The sequence below is a fragment of the Echinops telfairi genome, unplaced genomic scaffold, assembly GCF_000313985.2.
Source record: "Echinops telfairi isolate 266 unplaced genomic scaffold, ASM31398v2 ScPeMD7_21;HRSCAF=78, whole genome shotgun sequence".
Classification (NCBI taxonomy): Eukaryota; Metazoa; Chordata; class Mammalia; order Afrosoricida; family Tenrecidae; genus Echinops; species Echinops telfairi.
Window position 1 is genome coordinate 11,876,524 of NW_022103918.1, and position 23,241 is coordinate 11,899,764.

The window sequence follows — 23,241 nt, forward strand, 5'->3', positions numbered from 1 at the left end:
ATTTCTCAGATTATCTTTGGGATTTAAGTGTGACTGGTTTACCTTGGAGAAGAGAGCGAAACTTGAAGAGAGGTCCCGTGACTTGGCAGAAGAAAATTTGAAGAAGGAAATCTCCGACTGTTTGAAGCTATTAGAGGTTAGAATCAGAACATTTGGGGGCTCTCTGTAGGTATGGGGGAGAAAGAGGAGGCTTTCCAACCCCATGTGGATTTGTAGTATTAGAAACCCACAAGGGGCGGTTCTGTTCTCTCCTAGCGGGTTGCTCTGAGCAGGAATTGACTCCATCGCCGTGAGGTGGTTTTTTTTCTTTAAATCGGGCTAGGTTGTTAATAAATGCTTTCATAATTACAAGGGTATGATAAGTACCAAGCCCTACCTGACCCGAATGTGGGTCAGGCTGGTGTGAGAGAGAAAAAAGGCTGATATGAGATTGTCAGCAATTGAACAAAACAGAGCTTCCAGAGTCAATTAGATGAGTCATCTGCTTTCTCATTAGAGTTTCAAGTAGATTTCAGACAGTAGCATAATCAGACATAAAATTGGGCAATCGGAGATAATATCAATTTCAAGCTTCATTGAAGGGAATTAGAAGATTCATTTGGGATTAATTAAAGAAAGAGAATGGTGACTAATTTCAGCTCATAAAAATAGAACCACAACTGTTGTCCTTCCATCCTGTGACGTTACCATCAATGTAGAAATGGGCTGAGAAATGATGAAGTAAATCAAAACTGAGAAACCATATTCTCCTGTGCTAATGATGAATTGTCAGCTCTGTCTTTCCTGATTGGAGGTGGTTATTGAAACTACAGAAGGAAACTAGCAACGCCCAGACAGTATATACCGCATATACTCGAGTAGAAGCCGACCCGAATATCAGCCGAGGCACCTAATTTTACCACAAAAACTGCATTAAAAATGTGCTGAAAAACTCGGCTTATACATGAGTATATATGGTACACATCTCCATCTGTTCCAGGAGCAGCCACCATTCCTTGAGCACCTAGTATATGTGTCAAACGTTTAGCATCTATTAACTCTAATAGCAGTAGAAGTGTCAACTTCTGATCTATTACCTCTAACCCCATTACACCTGGAAAGAAGATGCAGCATCTCCTGACAGATGAGGAAACAGCAAATCTCTAACTAACATTTCAGGAATTCGAATGTAATTCCAATTAGTGGTGCCTTAGAGTTTTATTGGCAATGCCTTTACTTTCTGGATTGAACATACATTATGGATGCCTATTGTAATCCATGACATTTAGATTTGGACAAGCTTAGAAACTAGCATATGGTCACAGAGTGGTTGTGCCAAAAATTATTCCAGGCTTGTTTGCTTCAAATTGCTGTTCTCTTACTGCGGCACCTATTTTAAGCAGCAGGAAGATCCTGCACCAGGGAAGGCCATCATTCCCGACCCAGGACAGGAACGGGATCCCCACCTGGTCAGCCCGATCACATTCTGTAATTGCGAAAAGAGCAAGTGCAGTGTCAGAGCAGCTCTGATTCCCAGGATATGTGAACTCTTCTCTTGAAAAGTTGAAACTGCACTCCTCATGTGACATGTTCTATTTGTTTATAAACAGTGTCTTCACCAGAACCCCTCAAGAGTAATGAAGTAAATCAAAAAATCTGGGCGTTGCTAACCAATTGGAAGCATCTTGTCAGACATAGTTTCCTTCTGTAGTTTCAATAACCACCTCCAATCAGGAAAGACAGAGCTGACAATTCATCATTAGCACAGGAGAATATGGTTTCTCAGTTTTGATTTACTCTATTAACCATAGAGAAATTATGTAAATGCAAAAGGAGAGTGCAAATTTGGGCATGAGCAAAGGAAGGGATCAACAATGGACAGGAAGGGTTCTATCAGCGCATGCACAGTCCACTAGACAGCCAGCAAGTGGGATTTTAAATATTATTACTTATCTTGCCTGCTGCTTTTTCTCTACCACCAAGGCAATTGAGATCTGACTATCCACCCTGACAATTTAGTATTAGAAAACTGTGTTTGGAATGGATCCATTGTCGTACTTTCTTCTCTGCACAGGCTTTAACACCTCTATGTGAAGATGACAACCAGGCCCAGGAAATCATTAAGAAGCTGGAGCAGAGCATGTCATTTCTTAGCCAGTGCACATTACGCATGGCCAGTAGGGCCGAGATGTTGGGAGCCATTAATCAGGTAACCTGTCTCTCTTTCTTTAGCTCCAATCAAATTACTACAAGACTTTGTTTGCTCTGAGTTTGTGGATTATAATTGTAGAATGTATTTGTGGATTATAATTTGTGAAATATATTTGTATCGGGCTGTGCTGTCTAGTGAAGCAAAACCATCTATGTATAAGAAAGAAATGTGTATCAAGAGAAAATGTCCCACAGAGTTGCAGAAGTGGACAAGCCCAGCCAGGCTCAAACACATGGATCAGATACTAAGCTGGAGGCTCTTCCCATTTTGAGCACCTGCTAGGGCCAATGAGCCAGGAAGCAGGAAGATAAATCAGGAGGCAAGTTGATGGAGTCTGAGTGCAGTACAGCCAAGGTCGGCAGACAACATGGCAGGCCACTAACAGTTCTTAGGGTCAGCCGGCAACAGGACAAGCTGCCAGCCCAAGTCCCAAGAAGCCAGATGCAGGATCTAGGCCAGCAAGAATAAATAAGGAAGTTATGTATGACATAAGCCACACCCCAAGGAGACATTAGGCTGTGGCCTGAGTAAAGGGTTGCACGCCACCCAAATCTTCTCACAACTGTTTGGCTGCTCATAGCAAGCCCATCATAGATTCTTGCTATTATTTTAGGTCACATCATGGGAGAGGCCACAACTGCCAAGCTACTGAGGATTTTGGCCCAGCCAAGTTGACACAAAACCTATCACAGCATTTAAAAAAGTATATGATTATTATATAACATTCATGTTTGATAAAGGAAAAATAGAGGATGAAATACACAAACAAAACTATAAAGAAAAACCCCTTGTCAGCCATCATTTTTTAAATGATATAACCTTATATGTTCTCTCTTCTGACAGATACAGAGAGATATAAGCTGAACTGACTACGGTGCATGGCAACTTTGCATATAAGGAAAGGAAATGTTAGCCAGACTTGTGCGATCCTCACTTAAAGTTTTAATGTTCAAGTTCATCATTGTGGCTCCTCCTCCATACAAAGTCATAATCTACTTCTTTTTCATTCAACACATAGCATGGACACCTTTCTAAATGATAAACATATACTCATATATAGCTTCATTTTACTGTACCCAACTCTCTACAGTTGCTCTTTTAAAGATGACCCTGATACTTTGATATCATATGCAATGCTACAGTAAATATCATGATATATTAATTTTTACACTTCATTCAGAAAGAAGTGAAATTTAAAAATTACCTCATGGGAAAGTCAGTGGAAACATGAATCTTTAAAAATATATATACCTAATAGATTTGGTAAATACAGTATTAAGGACATTTAATTAATTATGGTCATAGGTTTTTAAAATCATTTTATTAGGGGCTCATACAATTCTGACACAATCCATACATACATCAATTGTGTAAAGCGCATTTGTACATTCATTGGCCTCATCATTCTCAAAACATTTCCACTCCACTTGAGGCCCCGGTATTAGTATGGTCATAGTTTTAGTTTGATAATTTGTTTATCCATTTAAAAAATATCTAGTTTCTTCATCACTTTTAATTAAAGAATAAGATTTCATTTTAAAGTTGGAGTGCACATAATTTTTAAAAAGTCAAGCAGTTCTATTTTATTATTCAATTCCTATGTGCCAGCATAACCTTTTATAGCTTTTGGTTTGTTGGATTACTTGTTTCTTTGCGTGTATTTACATCTGTATTTCTAAGTAGTGTGCTTACACTGCCACGTAGAGATTGGTTTTCTGTTTCCGGCCTTATCTATCTGATGATTTCTTGATACAATACTGAGTGTATTCTTCTCCATCAGTCTCAGCTTGCATGGATCTTTCCCATGATCCTTCTCCCTGCTATTGCCCAGCCATTTTTCCTTGCCAAGCTTAAATTCCCTTTAAGTTTTAGCTCTATGCATGTTACCCGCCCCCCACCCTAATCCTCTCCATTCCCTTTTGCTTATTTGGCACACGTACAGCCTTGCTGCATTCGCTTCACCGGCTCTGTGCCTGCTTGGGTGGAAACCAAAACACCATAAAGCACACACTCCTCTGCTGACTGCACTGTTGGACATTCATCATCACACACCTGCAGTGGCTCTCAGATGATCCCACCATTTCCCATGCCTCACCTCTAAATAGCAGTTTCCCTCCCCAGCCTTGCTCCTCAAACCACCAGCATTTCCTCATTCATCTGCTCTGTCAACTGATACCTTGCTTCCTACATCACGGAGGCCATTGAAACCATTAGAAGAGACCCGGCAGAAACTCCGATCCTCCGATATGATATCGGAACCCTTCCTTCCCGTTACTTTCTGAAGATGACTTGCCTTCATACTATCTAAACGGAACCACTCCTCCTGTGTAGAAGTTTCCGGATCCTCTAACTGGCACACGAATTTGGGTTCCATTTCTCCCCTCTCTTGAATACTTACAATTTTCCCATTCTACTGATCCACCTCAACTCTTCACAAATAAACCATTGTTTTTGAGATGCAAAAGTAACACAAATATTAACACAGACAAAAAAAACCCCAACCTTTATAAAATAAAGCTATTCTTGCCTCTTCTCCTCTGGCTACCACACTAAATCTGGCTCTATTTATAGTAAAACGTCTCAAAATAATTGTTCTTACTGCCTCCCACTCATCACAGCCCACTCTTTTCTAAACCTATGCTGATTACCCCTTTGCCTCCAGAAAATTAACTTTACCAAATTCACTAATGATTTCCACATTGCAAGACTCAGTGTCTCAGTCTGCCTGCTGCGCTGACATGACTGAGCTCTCTCTTCTTTTGGAAACACCGTCTCTTGGTTTCCCCACGACATCCCTGGGTTTTCACTGAACACCACTTGCAGCTCCTTCCACATCCTTCGCAGGGTCTATCCCTTCCCTCAGACATCTTCAATGGGAGGGACTCAAGTACCCAACCTTGTGCCTCCGAGCTCCAGCTGCACTCAATCCACGTGTGATCGCAGTTAGCTGAAGACCCCAGATTCGTATGTTCAGCCTGGACCACTGCTCTGTGTTGAAGAATAAAATCAACTACCGCCTACTCAACATGACTACTTTGATATTTAATAAACAATTCAAACTTAACATGTCCAAGACTAAAGTATAATTAGTCCTTCAAAACTGGCTTCACGCACAGTCTCCAAGGGCAACTGCTCACGCTAAAAATTCCTTCGGAATAATTCTTGATCCCTTTCTCTCATACCCTGTATTAAATCCTATCACAGATTCTGTTGGCTCTACCATCAAAATGTACCCGGAATCCGACCTCTACTTTCCTCTTCACTGCTACCATTTTTATCGAAGGCAACCTCCATTTCTCCTGGTTATCCAGCAGCTTCCTAACTGATTTCCCTGCTTCCAGACTCTTCTCCATAGTCCTGCCCCACAATCTATTTTCAATATAAAATAACCAGAGAACTTCTTTTAAAATTTAAGTCAGGTTATCTTACTTTGGGGCTCAAAGTCTTCCACTGGCACCTCTTTTTCTCAGTCAAAGTCAAAGTCCTCACAGTGGCCTACAGATTCTCCAGGACTTCTTGCCCGCTTACCTCTTGGACTGTATCACCCAGGACTCTTGCCCCCAGCCCCGGTCTCACTGGCTATGGCTGAGAAACAAAGACAGAGCCTGGATGAAAGTGAAGGGGAAATGTCTACTTGGTCCATCAAGCAAGGACTAAGCCAGAACTAGAGTTGCTACGCAAACCCCCAGAATAAGAGAGTATTTGCAGCTACTATATGTGCATCTGGAAGTAAACTGAAGTGATGAACACAGGGGGACAAGATCTTACTTCACGGCCAGGAGATGACTTGTTGGGTCCCTTGCTTCTGTTGTCCAGGTTGGTCTAGTCGTCCAGGTTTCTAGCTGCTTTTTGTTACTTTGCCAAAATTATTGTGCTCTGGGGTCAACTGTCCTTTGGGGGCATGTTCTGGGGGCTTAGTCAGGTTATAACTGATCCTCACTTGCTGTGGTCGGATACTTTCTCTGGGAGAAAAAGACTCAAAAGCAACAAGTCAAGAGGAAGGAAAGAGCAGGTTAATTTAGGGGCAATATATGAGCTATCTGTTTTAGTATATTGTGACAGTACTCTTAGATCCTAAGGATAGGTTCATTGGGCAAGCTGAAGAAATTGCAACATGTGAAGAATTGAAACATAGAGCTAAGCAGGTTGGGGAGTGGTCTCCTCATTATCTTTCTGGATTATGCCATTCCACCCACCCTGGTCTCCTTTCTGATCATGACACCTTAGGGACAGGGCCACCGTTGGCCCCCTAGTTCTAGGGGTTCCCTCTACCTACGATACTCTTCCTGTTGTCTTATTCAAGTGTCACCTTCACAGAAAGCCTTCTTTGGCTGTCCTAAGTAAACTTTCACAGGAATTCTGAGTATGCTGAATATATAACGGGCTCAATAAGTGCCCGTGAACACATGAGCAAGAGATTGAATGAGTAATCTTTGATCAATAGTTAGTGTTAGCATTAAAATGACCATGTCGATGTAGATGTTGATGACAGAAGACACAGTGGCCCGTCATGATGGCTTTTTCTCTTTTTGTACAGATTTGCGTTCTTTGTGGCATTGTTTGGTTTGGGTTATTGTTGTTATTTCTATTTATTTGTTTCCTATTATCATCTAATTTTTGTGTGTTTGGGTGTGATGGTTATTTGTTTCTTATTATCACCTATTCTCTCCCATACTTCTTTTAGAGTCTAGTTCTTCCAACCCATTAAAATTCATTAGGTATTTTGTCGATTTTATTTTCTTTGAGATACTGCTTCTAGAGACTTCCACCTGCTTCAACTGGGTGGCTGTTTTTTAGGTCCATTGAGACTCTTTAGGAACTATTTTAAGTGGAGATTCCTTTCACTTCCTCTCTTTAGTTGATCTGTTTCCTGGTCAATTCCTTTAGTTTGCTGTTTTAACTAGCTGTTTCCTGAAGAGGAAAAACGAATATATGGGAGATAAACTTTTCGAGAAGTTGCAAGACTGAAAATGTATTTACTCTGTCTTCATGATTCATTGCTAGTTTAGCTTCCAGGTGAAAGATCATTTCTCTTAGCATTTTCATTAAATTGCATCCTATTTTTAAACTTAGCATCACTACTAATGCTTCATTTTTTTAAACGTAGCATTACTACTGAAATCTGATGCCAATTCGTCTATATTTTCTATATGTTCTCAAACGTCCCGTTATTTGAATATTGTCTCTCCTGAGCTGATACTCCCTCCTCCCCTTTTTACCTCTTAATCTTTCCAACACCAGTTTCAGAAAGATTTACTCAACTTTATCTTGAAACTCTTCTGTTGACATTTGTCTTGTGCTTTTTAGCTGCAGCAACGTTGACCATTGCTCTCAGAATGCCTGTTTCATCGTTCTAATGACGACCCTAACGCTGAACTGAGTGATCAGAAGTTCCTGGAAGTTTCCATTTCCCTACAGCTTATTTCCTCCCGTTTGTCTCAGTCTTTCGGTCTCCATCTTTCATTCTGGAGACTTCACCGTCTGATGATCAACTCTATTTGTTCAGCTGATTGGGAACTCTGAGTGTTGTATGGAGCAGGTTCTTGTTTACTGAGCCTTCCAAATGCTAAGTGCTGCTGCCTGTATGTGAGAGCTGGGAAAAGGAGTAAGGCTGGGAGGTCTCTGAGATAGTTAAGGTTTATTTTGCCAACCTGGCCGATGAACACATGTGGGATTAATTGAAGAGTGGAGAGATAAATAGCTCAGTGAACCTCGCCTTGCTAGTTCTCGGGTCTCTTGCTTTGTGATGGTCAGACTAGGGTGCAGCTGCCTTAGCCAGTTCCCTGCTTCAGTTGGCAAGGCCCACTTCCTGCAGGACATCCCTGAGGAGATGCCACATGGACCTACCCCATGCAGCCCTGGGTGCTGGAGCAGCCGTGTGGAGACCCTGCCAGCGCTGAGACACTTACACGCTGACTCAGCTTTCCTCCTGCAGTCGGTGTCATAGTGTGTGTTTTTTGAGATGGAGGAGGACTTTGTAGATTGGTATCGGACATATGGGCTAATGGTGGACTTGTGGGCTTGGGCAGCACAGAGTTGGGATGCTTTCTTAATGTACACTTAACCTTTATATAAAACTCTGTCTTAGACAGATGAGTTTCTGTGGATTTGTTTCCCTAGTTTACCTAGACTTACCCAGTCTCAATATTCAGAACCAACACAGACATTTACTTAAATCTGTGGTTTTCAGTGTGGTATACTCACCATCTGATATCAGGAGTCTCCTAGCCCACAAACCCTCTCTCTCACTCACTCCAGAGGTTCAACCTTATACTCTTTCAGGAATGTGATGAATGGGAAGTTGCTCCGTATAAGGAAGGAAATCAGTAGATCTACTTGCTTTCTGCACACACTTTGAACAAGTAGTCTAGTCACACACTCACTTCCAAGGGTCCTGGTGTCAAGTCTCAAGGCTGCTTGTTCCCTACTCCAGGTTGCCTCTATAGGCTCCCCTTATGACCTTTGTCAGGATTCAGGGGTTTCAGTTGTTGTAAGTCACTTGTCATTAGTATTCTGTCCAGCATGCCAAATGTCATTGCACTTATAATCTCCATTATACTGTGTACTCTTGGAGATGCCTTGACTTTTAAAAACACAGCTAATTGTCATTTCATTGGAACGTAGGGATGCAATGATGCATGTCATCAGTTTGCGTCTTTCCGGGCTATGGAGAGGAGTAGTTTAACTATCATGTTGTTTTCCCTCCCCTCCTAGGAAAGCAGGGTGAGTAAGGCGGTCGAAGTGATGATTCAACATGTAGAAAACTTGAAGAGAATGTACGCCAAAGAGCATGCAGAATTAGAAGAACTGAAGCAGGTTCTTCTGCAGAATGAACGCTCTTTCAACCCTCTTGGAGATGAAGGTAACACACCATTGAAGATGACAAAACATTTTTTTAAGATAACAGCGTCAAGTTTTCCTAACCACTTCCTCTTTTCTTTTCTCTTCCTAAATCTTTGTATGTGTTTTAGTATAAGACCTTTAGAGTAAGGTTGTATTAGATGAGAAAACAAGTTGAGAGTCATGAAGGATTTATTGGTTATAAAAGTGAAAATGCATCAAATCAATTCAGATATCTGAGATGAGTGAGTACATTGAATGCAGGCCATGAAGATGGCCCTTCTATTGTCTTTGGGTCAGAGTTAAAGAGTAGAACTGAGCTCCACAGGGATTTGGTTGGCTTTAATCATATGGATTCAAATCACCAGGACTTTCTTGATAGCTGAGAGCAAAGCATTTGTGCCACCCACGGCCCTAAGTTGACCCTAGTATTTCTCTGTTTGGGATATGTTAGGGCTAATTGTTTCTCCACATATCAAATGTGGTAGAAAAACTTAAATTATTCCCATCAGCATGGTTTTGTATTCCTTGAAGCAGCAGCAACCTTGGCACCACAGAGGGAATAGACTGACAAACAGGCCTCCCTGAGGCCATGGGTCATGTCGTGTCACACAGCTTAGACAAATCTTACAATAGTTTTTTGTTCAATGAACAATGCAAACTTTTCTGGCAGAATTCGTTAGTGAATTCCTCCTGCTAGAAAGAGTAGACCAGTTGGTGTCATTTAAATGACCTAGTAGCATGGTGGTTAAGTATTTAACCAGATGCTAATTAGAAGGTGCATGGTTTGAATCTACCGGCCGCAGTTATACAGGAGAAAGCTGTGGCAGGCTGTTGTTTAAAAAGAAAAACGTCCTCTCGGGTGGTTTTGTCCCACCCTCTGTCCTTCAGGGTCATATGAACGGGAATCGACTTGATGCCAGTGGTCTGGTTGGACATGGTAGGTAGGCATTTCAGATATCTCCAATGACAAGGGGTCATTGTTTGTCATTGGCAAAAATGGTGATTGTTATGGTAATGGTAAGGAGAGCTTTCACTGCTCAGTAGTATAAATACCTCTTTTCTGACCTTGCGTTTTTTCTAGAGAATGAAGACCATTCCTTTCATTAAGTTATATATGTAATTTGTAAACTGTGTTTTCCCCTTCAGATGCCTGCCAAATTAAAAAACGCTCAGCTTCTCTAAACTCCAAGGTAATTATTAATGTTTCCTACTTCATCTATCAAATGCTTACAAGGTGGTTTTTGTGTGTTTGTATTTATAAGCATGTGCTTTTATATTTCCTGCTATATTATTATTTTCATTACATCTATTTGCTAGGATCGGGAAAGCTATTATAATAATTTCTATATATTTCTTTCTCATGTGAAATAAAAGTTGAAAATAGGTAAGCCCGTGATGGTAAAAGATCTTTACCAGATTCAAAGGGACCAGATGCCACCTCTCTGCCCACTCCATCATTCTCAGCTCCTGTATTCCACCACACAGTCTTATGATCACTACTGCAGGTCCAACACCATGTCTCTACATGGTTACATCTAGTCACCCTCCAAATATGAAAGAAGCAATCTCTCTCTCTCTCTCTCTCTCTCTCTCTCACACACACACACACACACACACACCAACACCATTTGTTAGATGTCCCAGATGACAGTTCCCGTTTCTTTCCTGGTTGAGCATAAAACTGGGAAATAGTTTATATTATCAAGGGTTCTGTTTGTTTCTAAATAAATGGGGACAATAGAATATTAAAGGTCAAACAGAGGCAGACATAGATGGAAAATCAGATTTATTGAAGCTAATGACTGTACAATTATTCCATACAAATTCCTCTTTTTCTTAAATAAACTGCAAAGCACTGAAGTTAAGTGATTAGTTAGATCTTGTAAAGGTAGAACCCAGGTTTCTTAGGCCTCAGTGTGAAATTCTGGATGCTTCATGACCTATGAAAATAAGTTATGGATGGTGGTTTAAAAAAAAAGATTTACCATAAAAATACTTTAATATATTTACTACATTTAAGATGTTTTGATATCCCAAAGTTGTTCTCTAAGCTTTAAGAACTGCATAATGGCATTTTTCTATGGAAAACATAAGCCTGATATATAAGCATTTCTATTCATTAAAACATCAGGCTCATCTTTGAATGTTTAAATGGGAACAAACAAACATGGGGAAAGAAAGGCTACAAATAAGGGTACACAATGGACCACTTCTTGAGTTGGGAAAACCCTCTGTAGGCGTCAAAGCAAAGAGGATGATGGCCGATGCTGTCCACTAGGTTCCAACTCCGAGCAAGTCTGTACCACGCCTCAGAACCTGCCTGGTGCTGCTCCGTTGAGTCCCTGACGCAGCCTCTGTGTCTGTCTCCTTGACGCTCTTCCTCTCCTTCACTGATCCTCGACTTGAGCAAGCCAGGCACTTTCAATATTCTCTGCTGATCCCGTGATTCGGGTGCACCACTTCATCTGTAGCCTTCCTTACTCTGTGTCCAGCTTTCCCATGCGTATGAGGCGACTGGAAATCCCATGGCTTGCAAATTACCACCGTCTCCTCCTCTGACGTGTTGTCTGAGGAAGGTTGGTTGTGTCTCGTGTGGTGCTTGTAGTGAAAACCTAGAGGTGGTTCGAAGGAGACAACAGGTCGATGTGGAAGGGCTAAGTCACGCTTTGGGCCTAGAATCCCTGATGAGGATAAAAAGAGGAGAGGAAGGGAGGCCACGTCTTCAACTGGGTTGTCGTCACTGCTGCTCCTTGTTTTGACTCGTCTTGCATTGTCCTGCATTGATCGGTCTCTGCTGAACTGCTCTTCTCAGTATTGGGGGAGTTTATCTTGTCCTCCTCCCCCATCTGCTTCTCTGTGCCCACCTGTCCCATGGCAGCTCCTTCTGTGTCCTGTGACTTTAAGAAAAGGGGGAGGGGGGCAGGGGTCTTGGTGGTGGTGTTTTTTCTCCTAAGCTGTAGGACTTGATAGCTTCCATTTTGGAAGAACTAAAAGATAAATAAACTATTGTGAAAAAGAAGAAATGAAAAGAAAACCCCAAGTTTGGGTATTCTGTGACTTAGGTAAAGATTTACCAAGGAAAATACATATGATGCGTTACATTCTACCCATAATAGGTATTTTGATTCTGCTCATCCATTGAAAGCCCTTCAGTGTACCACAACCTCTCCCACTTCCTCCCTGTGTTCCTCTTCTTTCGTAACCCTCTGCACTTTGCCCTGGGGTAAATGCTACCTTTTTTATCATAACTAGTTCATGATTCTAACTTGGTGGTGAGTTCAGTTCCAGAGCCGGAGGGTAAAGGCCATACATTTGGGCCTCCCGCCAGTCCTATTGATCAAAACGTCTGGTCTCACTTATGATTTTGAGTTCTGATCCACATTTTTCTCCCTCTCTGTCCAAGACTTTCTGATACTTGATTCTCTTCGGAGCAGTTAGTTGTGGAGCTTGGTATCATCTACTTCTTCAGGTGTCAGTTATGAAGACCGGGGTTACGTGACCCCTCAGTCTGTTGAACTAGCTGTTTCCATGCATCTTTCGATCCTTGTCATTCGTTCCTCTAGATTAGGTAAAACCGATCGCTGTACCTCACATGGCTGCTTCCTGAGAGCTTTTAAGATCCCAGTGCAGGATTGTTTGATTTCTTGACAGCTGCTGCCATGAGTTTTGATTTTGGATCCAAGTAGAATGAAATCCTGACAGGGGCTTGTCAAGAGGTTGTGAGGATTTTCGTTTTCTTTCCATAAAGTTATAAGCCAAACTGAAGGCGGTACTCTTTGATCTTCATCAGAAGGTTTTCCCAGTCCTCTTTGCCTTCAGTAAGCAAGATCATGTCACCCGTATATTACAGGTTGTCGATAGCTTTTCCCAATCCTGACGCTGTGTTCGTCATAGAGCCCGGGTCATTGGACTATTTGTTTAGCATACGGATTGAATCAGTATGTTGAAAGGGTACAAGACTGATGAATAGATTGAGTTCCTTTAACAATAAAAATGTTTCTTGGGGGAAACATCATGAACAAAGGTCCTAAACATGTGGTTCATAGAGCAGAATGCACGGGGTTGTTAAAATAGATTCAGTATTACTAGAAGTCAAATAAATGCAAACCAAAGCAAACTATATATATTTTTATCTGATAGGCAAAATTTACAATAATCCGCTATTAGGGACGGTAGAATATTTGGGGGAGAAATTTGGCTGTAGCAAAAAATGTTTAAAATATTTCACTTGTTTAACTCAGCAGTGGCAAGTGCGTAGCTGTACCGTGCAGAGCTTTCATCAGTGTTACATATAACAGTAAAATATTGAGAATTGTTCTAAATGCCCCTTTTCCTCCATGTAGCCATCTTCTCTGCGAAGAGTGACCATTGCCTCTTTGCCCAGAAATATTGGAAATGCAGCAATGGTAAACAGATTCCTAAGCACTTTTAGTAAAAAGTTTGTTCATTTTCTACATCCCAAAAACCATGAGCAGGCCCCGTACTGAACTCCTATTTTCTCATTTCTTTAACATCTCAACTTCAAAAGCTGGCTGGGATGGAAAACAATGACCGGTTCAATAGGAGATCAAGCAGTTGGTAAGTGTAATCTTATGATTGCTTTTTTCAGAGCCTTACTGTTTTATAGTGGGGCTAACAGAAATGAGCACTTGAAATAAGCAACACAGTAACGTATGTCTAGTACGGAGTAAAAGTAAACTAAATAAGTATCCATAGAATGTCATCGGACCGCTCTATTGTAAAATAGAAGTCATGTGACTGTGCCACAAAATTAATTATACAATGTTTTCTTACTTTAAGCAATAGCAAATAACTTGACAGTAGCTAAAGATATATTTCAGTTGGCAAGTGGATGTGACCATGTTCGTCTTTATGTAGGCGTGTTTTGGGGTCAAAGCAGAGCGAACACCGTCCCTCGTTACATCGGTTCATTAGCACCTACTCGTGGGCGGATGCGGAGGAAGAAAAAGGCGAGCTGAAGTAAGTGCGCTGGTGTGCTGACTTAGCCCGATGTGAACGCGGGGCCTCAACAGTGGGCATCGCATTTATTTGGAGATTAGATCAAAGCTGCATCATCAGAAGTACAGTTCTTTCTGAAACACTTTACAAACTATACCTCACTATGTAAATGCTATTTTGTGACTGCACTCACTTTTGTAGTACTCAAACTTGCAAGGTTAGAGGTCCCGAGTTAGAAAAGTTTCTGGAATTTGCCAGGCATGCAAAGATAATTATTTTCTGAATAGATATCTAGCCCTCAGGGGAAAGGACAATCAAGAGCTACTGAAATAAAATATTCATTAACCTGAATTTAAAAATTAATTTTTAGATAAAATGTGTGTAGAATATGCATATCAATAATGTATGTACATACATGCAACATATATGTATTGTGTAGCTCTGTTTTGTGACTCAAAAGTAAGAGAAACATAAATCTCTATCTAGTAAATCAATAAAAACTTAATAGCATATACTTCCATAGTGAAAGGCTGATCACTTCTCAGTCTTCTGATTAAGATCAAGTGTATCAAAAGGTTGAGATCAGGAAAGAGGGAGGTGAAGAAACGCTGCCGCTCAGTGATTGTGTCATCTTGGGTAAATGGCCTAACCTTGTATTCTCTTGGTTTTCTCAGCAGCACAATCAAGGGAGTTTAAGGAAAGGAGTGTGTATTCACTTTCTATATATTCATGAAGTACTTCTGTGTGATAGGCAGTGGATGCTAGGAATGCAAAGAACAGCCGGCACAGTGCCTACTTCCAAAGAGTCTATATTTTTGTTTTCATTTTTGAATCCGCACGGGCGTCTGCTTCTCTTGGTTTTCCAGGGCTGGCATAACAGGTACCACTGGTGAATGGTTTTAGCCAGCAACAGTTCACGCTCTCATAATTAGCAGGCCAGAAGTCTGAACGCAGGGTGCCACCTTTAGAGGGCCTTCTCTCTATTGGTCTGGAAGAAGGTTACTGCCTCTTCTGAGTAGTCTTCATGTTACTTCCATTCTCTCATCCTACATCTCTGCCTCATAGCTTACTTGTTAAATCTTTTTTATATCTCAAAAGAAATTGCTTCAAAATGCACCCTACACTAATCCTGCCCCATTAACATAAGAAAACACTCCATTCTCAAGTGGGATTGGAATCACAAGCATAGAGGTTAGGATTTATAATAGATATTTTGAGGGGGCACAACACAGTTCATAACATTATTGGATGTGCTACAAACTCTAACGCAATAGATCAAGAGATGCATCACGAGTGTGTGATCTTGTTGTTAGAATGCATATCCTGTCAAAATATCTCATGAATATATTTCTTAAAAGGAAAGGTGTACTGTCACAGCAAGAATTTCCTTGTCAATGAAGCTCAGGTATCATGAACACAGATGAAGTGAAAAATAAAATAAAAATAATAAAATTATCAACAACAACAACAAAATAGTATGATTTCCATTTGGGGGGGGGGGTCTTTGTAAATAAAGACCTTGAAAACCTTTCAAGAACGTAAATTATTTGGGCTATGGACCTTGTTTTCTTCACAAACAAGACTAAAACCTATTATGTGCCTTCCCTAAAGACGCTTGATTGAAAAAAAATTAATTAGGCATAGTTCCTTTTAGCATTTGTTGAGTGCATTATGAGTTTGGGATTTCAAAATGCAAGTCCAAAGATGAACTCATCTGTCTTAGTTTTCCAGTGCTGCAATCACAGAAACACCCCAAGTCGGTGGCTTTAACGAATGCAAGTTTATTTTCTCACACTTGAGCAGGCTAGACGTCCAAATGCAAGGTCCCAATGGTCGAGAAAGGTTTTCTGCTTTTGTTGACTCTGAGGAAATGCCCTTGTCTGTTTCAGCTTATGTATGTGCTCGGTCCCTTGGCAAACTTCACATAGCCTGGTATCTATTATCCCCCAGCTCTGCCTGCTTCTCTGTGCCTGAGCTGTTCATTTTATATGTCAACATTCATTGGTTTAAGACACACTCCACACAAAGATGGCCTACGAACAAAGAAAATCCTATTCCCCAAAGGGAGGACATGCACAAGTAATAAAGTGGTTAAGATTTACAATACATGGGTACAATTCAGCATGATACAATATAATACATTATAATAGAAATGCAACTTGTAACATAGCATTACAGCCTTTGCCTGCCACCCCCACCCCAATTCCTGAGATACAAAACACAGTCTCATTTTACGAACCATTTACATCAAACATGTGATACTTCAGGTGTCTTCTCTCCTGGTACACGTTTTTTCATCCCCCGTGAACGGGTGAGGTCTAGAACACAAGTTATCTGTTTCTAAAATACAATAGTAAGGCAGAAATTTCCATAATAGATAGGAGAAATTAGAAGGGAAAAAGGGTTTAGGGTCACCGAGCAAGTCTGAGAACTAGCAAAACAAATCCCATTGGCTCTCAAGCCTTGGAAACAGTTCTGTTCTGCTGGACCACAGGTCAGGGCTCTGTCTTCCAGACTGTTGGATTCAGCCCACCTACTAGTCCCATTGAGATGGAAACTCTGATCTCTCAGTTTGGGGCAGCTCTGTCTTTTCAGTCCACTTGAGTGATGGCTCCTACAGGTTCGATTCTTTTTCTTGTTGGCCATGACAGCCCTGTCCCCCCAGCGTTGGGTGGCACATATTGACAGCCGCTGAATTGCTGGAGGTCGGACACTGTGAAACCCGGTGTCCGGTGTCCGTGGTGCCATCCTTTGAAGCCTAGAAGGCTGTGACTCCACCCCTTCATAGGAGGCCGCCCTACTTCCTGTGCTTCTTCGCTACTGATGGTGATCTCGGACCTGATTCCGGGGTGGTCTTTTCCTTTCTTGGAGGACAAACATTAAAATGAGAGCTTCTTTGGACAGCTTCCTGCCTGTAGAATTCTAAGAGACACAGTTTTCCTTCCTTTGATCTTGTCCCTAAGTCGTGCATTCTGAACTGATGGATTTTCTTCTATGTTCATTGACTAGACCCATCAGCCAGAGGATTGACCTTTTTAACAAAAGATTTTGTAGCCACATCCTTGGTGAAAATCCTGGAACACGTGTCCTGAGATTGTACAACAGAGTGTTCCAAATGTTTAAGTTCTGTTTTCATTTTGCACAGTTCCTTTTAAAGACTACAGCTCTCCTCTTGGACTTTCATATAAGCAGCAAGGAGAAGCCTTTTAAGATCCTGCTTAGACATCTCCTCCTCTAGAGATCCACATGTATGACTTCCAAATGTGACCTTTCACCGAACAGTTGAACATAATTCACATTCATAGCGACTGCATGACAAGTATCACCTGCCCTCACTTGTCTGATCACATCTCCGTCGTTTCCTTGTGAAGCCTCCCCATCTAACCTCCACCTTGCTAGTAAAGTACGGAACATCCTGTTGCCAGTGGCAAGCATGTTCTCTAAGACAAGAGTCTTTTTCTGCAGCTCCGCCTTCTGAGCGCTCATGAAGACTGTCCACAATTCCAATATTCGAAGCAATCTAGGTTTTTACTAGAAGGTACCGGAAAACTCGACCAGTCTCTTCTCCAACACTGCTTCCACGTTTTCAGGTGTGTAAGGCAGCACCCCCCTCTTCCAGTACCGCATTCTGTCCTAAGTGTCTAGTGGGGCTAGTAGCCCCGACAGCATATTGGGTTATGAATTGGGTTGTGTTGTACAAGGTCAGCTATTAGAACCCACAGCCGCTCTGAGGGAGAAAGAGGAGGCTTTCTGCTCCAGTCCAGATTTACAGCCTCAGAAGCCCACAGGGGCCATAATATTCGGTCCAAGAGGGTTGCTGAGAGCCAGAATCGGCTAGATGGCAGTGAGTTGAGTTTTTGTAACAGAAAAACTGTAAGAGGATGGCATTAACAAACAGAAATTTATATTCCCACAGGTTAAGAGGTCAAAAATCAAAATTCAGGATACCTATTCTAGAAAAAGACTTTCTCTCTGTTGACTCTTGAGAAGAGAACTCCTTGTCTCTTGAGTTTCTGCTCCTGCATGACCTTCATGTAACTTGGCACCCCTCTTCCTCCTTCTCTGCTTACTTCTTGATGTCTGCTCTGCTCATTGAGTATCTCAAAGGTGATTGATTAGCTTGACACACATCCTACACTGAGCTAGCTCCATTTACTAGCAAAGAAAACCCTATACCAAATGGGATTACAGTATATCCAGAAATAGAGGAGTTAGGATTTACAGCATATTCTGCGGGGGATACAATTCAGTCCATAACAGTGATAATGAAACAAGGTTTCTTTAATGAAGGGCCCTCTCTGTAGACTACATTTAACTTAAAAGTTGTTCCATTCGCTGTAGCTCAGCTCACTGAATAGATTGTTTGAAGTATCTATGTTCATAAATATTTTTCAAATTAATAAGATTTAAAAAGAAACAGAGGAAATGACCCTTTTGAGGTTATTCCACACTCACATTTATGAAAAATCCTACCAAGGAAAAAGTAAAATCCACTAATACAATACCAAAAATGATGTGGTAGGATGTTTAATAATTATATTGATGTTAAAACTTATTGTTAAATAAAAAATATATATTACAAATGACGATATATATAGCACCCAAATTTATTCTAGGGTGGTTAAATACATATATGTGCAGAGACGGAGATCAGCCATGTTAACATTGACTAACTGTTGGTGTGAGATTGACAAATGTTATAGGATCTTTGTATATTTCACCAGTTTTTCTACAACCTTCCTTTGTTCTTTGGCTGGTGATCTAATTTTCTAAAACAAACATTATTTTTCTAACTATAAATTATTTTAAAATAAAATTCCTATAACTTCGGTGATTTGGAGAAATAGGGGGATTGAAAAATTGGTGGAAAATGGAATTAAAATATAGTGGAATTTCCCACAAATTCTTTGAAACCCCCCTTGTTGGTAATATAGGAGATCTTTCTAAAGCAAAACAATTACTCATGAGACTCTTGACTTACAGATCATTCACCTTAGTTTCACATATTAAAACAAGACTTGTTTACAGAACTAAAGATGCCTCAGAACCACCTGGAGAAGAAATCCTAGAAAGGACCAGGAAGCCAAGTCTCTCTGAAAAGAGAACTAATCCATCAAAATGGGATGTCTCTTCAGCGTAAGTTGCGCATTTGTTAAATAATGTCATTTGGGTAGGAATGCTGAAAGGTAAAGCAGTGTTAACAATATTAATATTAAATTACTTTACTGAAAGACGTATCAACTTATTAAATTGAACATGAATGGAAGAGTAGGTGTGATCCATCATAGCTATTCTTGAGCCTAATGGTGCAAGAGGTGGGAGAGCTCAGTGTCAGGCATTTGCCTGTGTAGCCCAATGAGCGAGGCTCAATTTCCAGCCCTAACATTGGGCTGCCAACCTCAAGGCTGGTAGGTCAACACAGGGAGAAAGAGAAGGCCAGGTCCTCCCCTGAACATTAACAGGCTCCAAAACCCTATCCGGGGTCTCGGTGCGTTCGAGGAACTTGGTGGCAGTGGGTTTGGTTTGGGGTTTGGTAACTAGCTATAGAGGATCCCTAGTGGCACAATGGTTAAAGCACTGGGCTGCTTCCTGAAAGGTCCGCACTTCCAACCCACCAGATGCTCCCTGGGAGAACACTGGCAGCTTGCTTCCTAAAGACTGAGATTAAGCCTTTTGGGGCATTCCATGAGGCAGTTCTGCTCTGCCCCCATGGGTTCGGGTGTATGGCTATAAAGGGGCCCTGGCAGTGCCGTCGCTAAGTATTGGGCTGCTAACTGAAAGGTTAGTGGTTAGAAAGACAGGCTCATCTTTCTTCCAATAATTAGCTTATTGGATAAGCTCCCATAGATAGCTAGTTTCTGAAACCCTGGGTAGGGTTACTATGGGTTGGAAATGGACTGGATGGCAGTAGGCTTGAGATGTGATATAATAAGCAAGTTCTCCTGTTCTGAGCACCAGTTTATAAGGATAAGAATAATCCTGACATCTCTGTGTTGTCATGAGTAAATGAATCAGCACATGTACAATGTCTTGCCCTGAATCAACTATTTTCAAAGTTGATGTTATAATAAGCTTTTTAGTGTGTGTTTTCTATTTCTAAAAGAAATGAGTTTTTAAGTTTCTATTTCTAAAAGAAACGAGTTTTCAGTTTGAGTACAGACAAGTGCAGTTTATGGTGATAAATAAGTGACACGTGTATATACACACACATCTACATGTTTGTGAATTTCAAAAAGTTCATGGAAAATGGAATTTAAAATGAATGGAATTTTTCTGAATGATGAACTTTTGGAAGACTGCTCATATAACCTACTCTACCTAGTAAATTACATTTTCAGATACACATAAATTGCCTTCCCGGGTTGAAAGAACGAGGTCAGTATCAGAACATGCTTGCTAGGGTAAACAACAATGTCTGAGGCACGTGATTGGCAGATTTTCCTTACAGCATATCACTTCTTCATTTATCATATAGGACGGGATGCAGATTGGGGCCAATACCAATATCATAGTAAGGCAGCGCTGTTGGTAGCTGGGGCACATTAACAATTTGATTGCAACAAATCATGGGGATCACCCCATTCTGCATTTGTATCTTCCTTACAGTTTTGGCACAATAGCTTCCTGGGCAACAAATCTCAAGACGACCTTTGGGAAAGCGAATAAGACCCTCTGGATGTCGGTTGTGTTCGTCGTACTGTTTGCTGCTACGATGAGCTTCCTCACGGGCTTGTTTTTCCAAAAGTCTGTGGATGCCGCTCCCGTACAGCAGGGGGACTCGTGGATGTCTCTAGAACATGCCTTGTGGCCTTTTACCCGACTCCAGCACAACGGGCCGCCACCAGTGTGACTGCTGCACAGCCGAACCTGTGCAGCTTGATTTTTTTAAGTGTCAGTGTCTGAACTCTGAATTGTTGTAGCTGGGAAGGATAGCCCAGTACCAGAGGAGGTTCTTGCCTCAACGGTAAGGTTTTTATGCTACATCTGTCTGTGATGACCTCTCTGCCTAAAATATGGTGGGGAGCAAGTCTGCCTCTGATGGTTTAATGAGCTTTTCAAGGAAGGACTCTTAAATATTGTTTCATTTGTTAAAATTTATTGAAATAAAGGTGAATTAAAATCAAATCTTCCTAACAGTGAATGTTGAAATTTTCAGTAGACCAAGTACAATTAGTAAGGAAACAAGTACCCATTATTTAAAATACAATTTGAGTTACAATGCTAATTAGATCACTTTAATAGTCATTCGAAATCTATTCACTGGTTACATTTTATTGAAGAAATGTCTGATTTTTTTAAGTTGCTTAATTTTTTCATATCCATGGGGATTAGGAATAGCTGAGTAGTCTTGTAGAGAGTAGCATTTGGCATACAGAATCAGTAAACTGGCAGTTGGACCTTCTAATTTTCTCCATGGCTTCTCCCGAAGCGGAATCCTTAACCATGTGATATAAAGTTGAATGTAACTCAGTTTCATCCATAAGTGCTTCGGAGTATGTATCATTGCTCTCCTCGATCTTCAGTCTCTGTGCCCTGTCCCCATTAAACATGAAAAGGGCCCATTTGGAAGACTCTGTATCACGTTCTTCATCAAGGAGTTCCTTCACCTGCAGAAGAGAGAAAATCGAAACACCGGGAAATGCTCTTCCTCTTCCATTAGGGATTTGGTGGTAGAGTCCCATTGGAGGGCTCTACTCAGTTCCACTTGCCAAGGTGAAAGATAAAAACAATACTTTTGTGTGTTCCTGGTAAACATTTACATATATCACAATATTGTCCACCTAGACCATTCCGTGACATTATGTTCAAGTTGCACAACCATCAGCACCATAGAAGCATCCTTAATGCCCACCACCCTGTTGATTTTTATGAAGCTATTGATATTGCTGTAGGGGGAAATGACAAATGCAAATATGTTTTAGAGAGCCCCTTTTACTAAGTCAAACAGGGCGAATGCAAGACAAAGATAAATCAACTCGATGTGGGAAACCATCAGCTTGAGACCATAATGGTGTCCAAAGGGTTCCTGGCTATGTTGGTAATTATAGAACACAGAAAATAAAGGAAAATCTCTACTAAATCATGACTGGGGACAGATCAATGCATCACGGTTGCAGCCTGAACTACAGAAACAGGACAGGAACCACGATTGACATACTCACAGAACCACAGATAGAAAAGCTTACAGGATTGGTTCTGGAGCCCTCTGGCCACCTCAGTGGGGTTATGACTAATGACAATGTGGCCCTGGCACTCCAACTTCCATTAAAGGTACACTTCCACAAATCACTGAGGGCACACAACCCCCACCTGGCCTGTCCAGAGGAAGTATCTACTTTCATACAGACTCTGCATGAGGGCAAAAATGTTTTCACCTGGCCAGTTAGGATCAGAATGAACTCAATGAGGCTGAATATATATGTCAAGACTAGAAATGGTATGGGGGGGTGGGGGTCCTAAGTACTTAGAATGTGAGCTCTAATACAATATTTTGGTGCTTACGGTGTTTATCCATATATGTTTATTCAGCAAATATTTGTTGAGCACCTACTAGGTGCCAGTCACATGGTCTATATGCTGGTGATATAAGAGTAAAACAAAACACAGAAAAACACCCTCCTACAATATACTAATAAACAACTACAACAATACAACTTAGCCTTTGAGGAGTTTATATTCTAGAGGGGAAAATAAAGTAATATGGTTGGTGATTCATACTAAAGCATCGATAGATCAGCTTTTAGAATTTAATGATTGCTTTCTTTCCATAAGGATTTCTGTTGCTGCTGTGGGTCGGGCATTGAGCTGTTAAGTACAATGTTCAAACCAACCAGCTGCTCTGAGGGAGAGAGAGAAGGCTGGCTGCTGCCATGAGTCTGTACAACGAGGGGCGCCATGAGCCCAAATCTACTTCATGGCAGTGGAGTTGGTTTGGGTTTTTGGTTTTCTTTACTAGAAGTAGTATATATGTCAGCTATATTGCAGTTGAGAGCTTGTGAATTATATATGTATTCACATGAAAGATTTCATTTATTCTTGAGTTAATGTAAAGAGATGCTGGACTCTAGTCTGAAACCAGAACATTTGATACCACCATGGGTAAAAAAGACATGACTTTTACACAGTTTTGGTTTATACTCTGACAAACTTAAAATAGAACAGACCGACAGTTCCAGGGGGAGGTCAGGGGAAAGGAAGGTGGTGTTAAACCCAGGGACAAAGGAACAAGTTTTCTAAATCAGTGGTGA

At 41.1% G+C, this 23,241-nt stretch overlaps 2 protein-coding genes across 2 annotated transcripts in view; one reads left to right on the forward strand and one right to left on the reverse strand.

The window, feature by feature from the left end:
* The window catches only part of IRAG2 (inositol 1,4,5-triphosphate receptor associated 2), a 45,329-nt gene extending 24,211 nt beyond the window's left edge, over positions 1–21,118 (forward strand). The window contains exons 10-18 of the mRNA XM_045288484.1: positions 1–136; positions 2,054–2,188; positions 8,906–9,053; positions 10,181–10,224; positions 13,378–13,440; positions 13,563–13,612; positions 13,913–14,014; positions 19,022–19,129; positions 20,701–21,118. Of these exons, the coding sequence (XP_045144419.1) occupies positions 1–136; positions 2,054–2,188; positions 8,906–9,053; positions 10,181–10,224; positions 13,378–13,440; positions 13,563–13,612; positions 13,913–14,014; positions 19,022–19,129; positions 20,701–20,896 (982 nt within the window). The 3' untranslated portion in view covers positions 20,897–21,118. The remainder of the gene's footprint in view (positions 137–2,053; positions 2,189–8,905; positions 9,054–10,180; positions 10,225–13,377; positions 13,441–13,562; positions 13,613–13,912; positions 14,015–19,021; positions 19,130–20,700) is intronic.
* DNAI7 (dynein axonemal intermediate chain 7) overlaps positions 21,076–23,241 on the reverse strand; it is an 87,899-nt gene continuing 85,733 nt past the window's right edge. Inside the window, exon 16 of the mRNA XM_045288483.1 lies at positions 21,076–21,600. Within this exon, the coding sequence (XP_045144418.1) occupies positions 21,322–21,600 (279 nt within the window). The 3' untranslated portion in view covers positions 21,076–21,321. The remainder of the gene's footprint in view (positions 21,601–23,241) is intronic.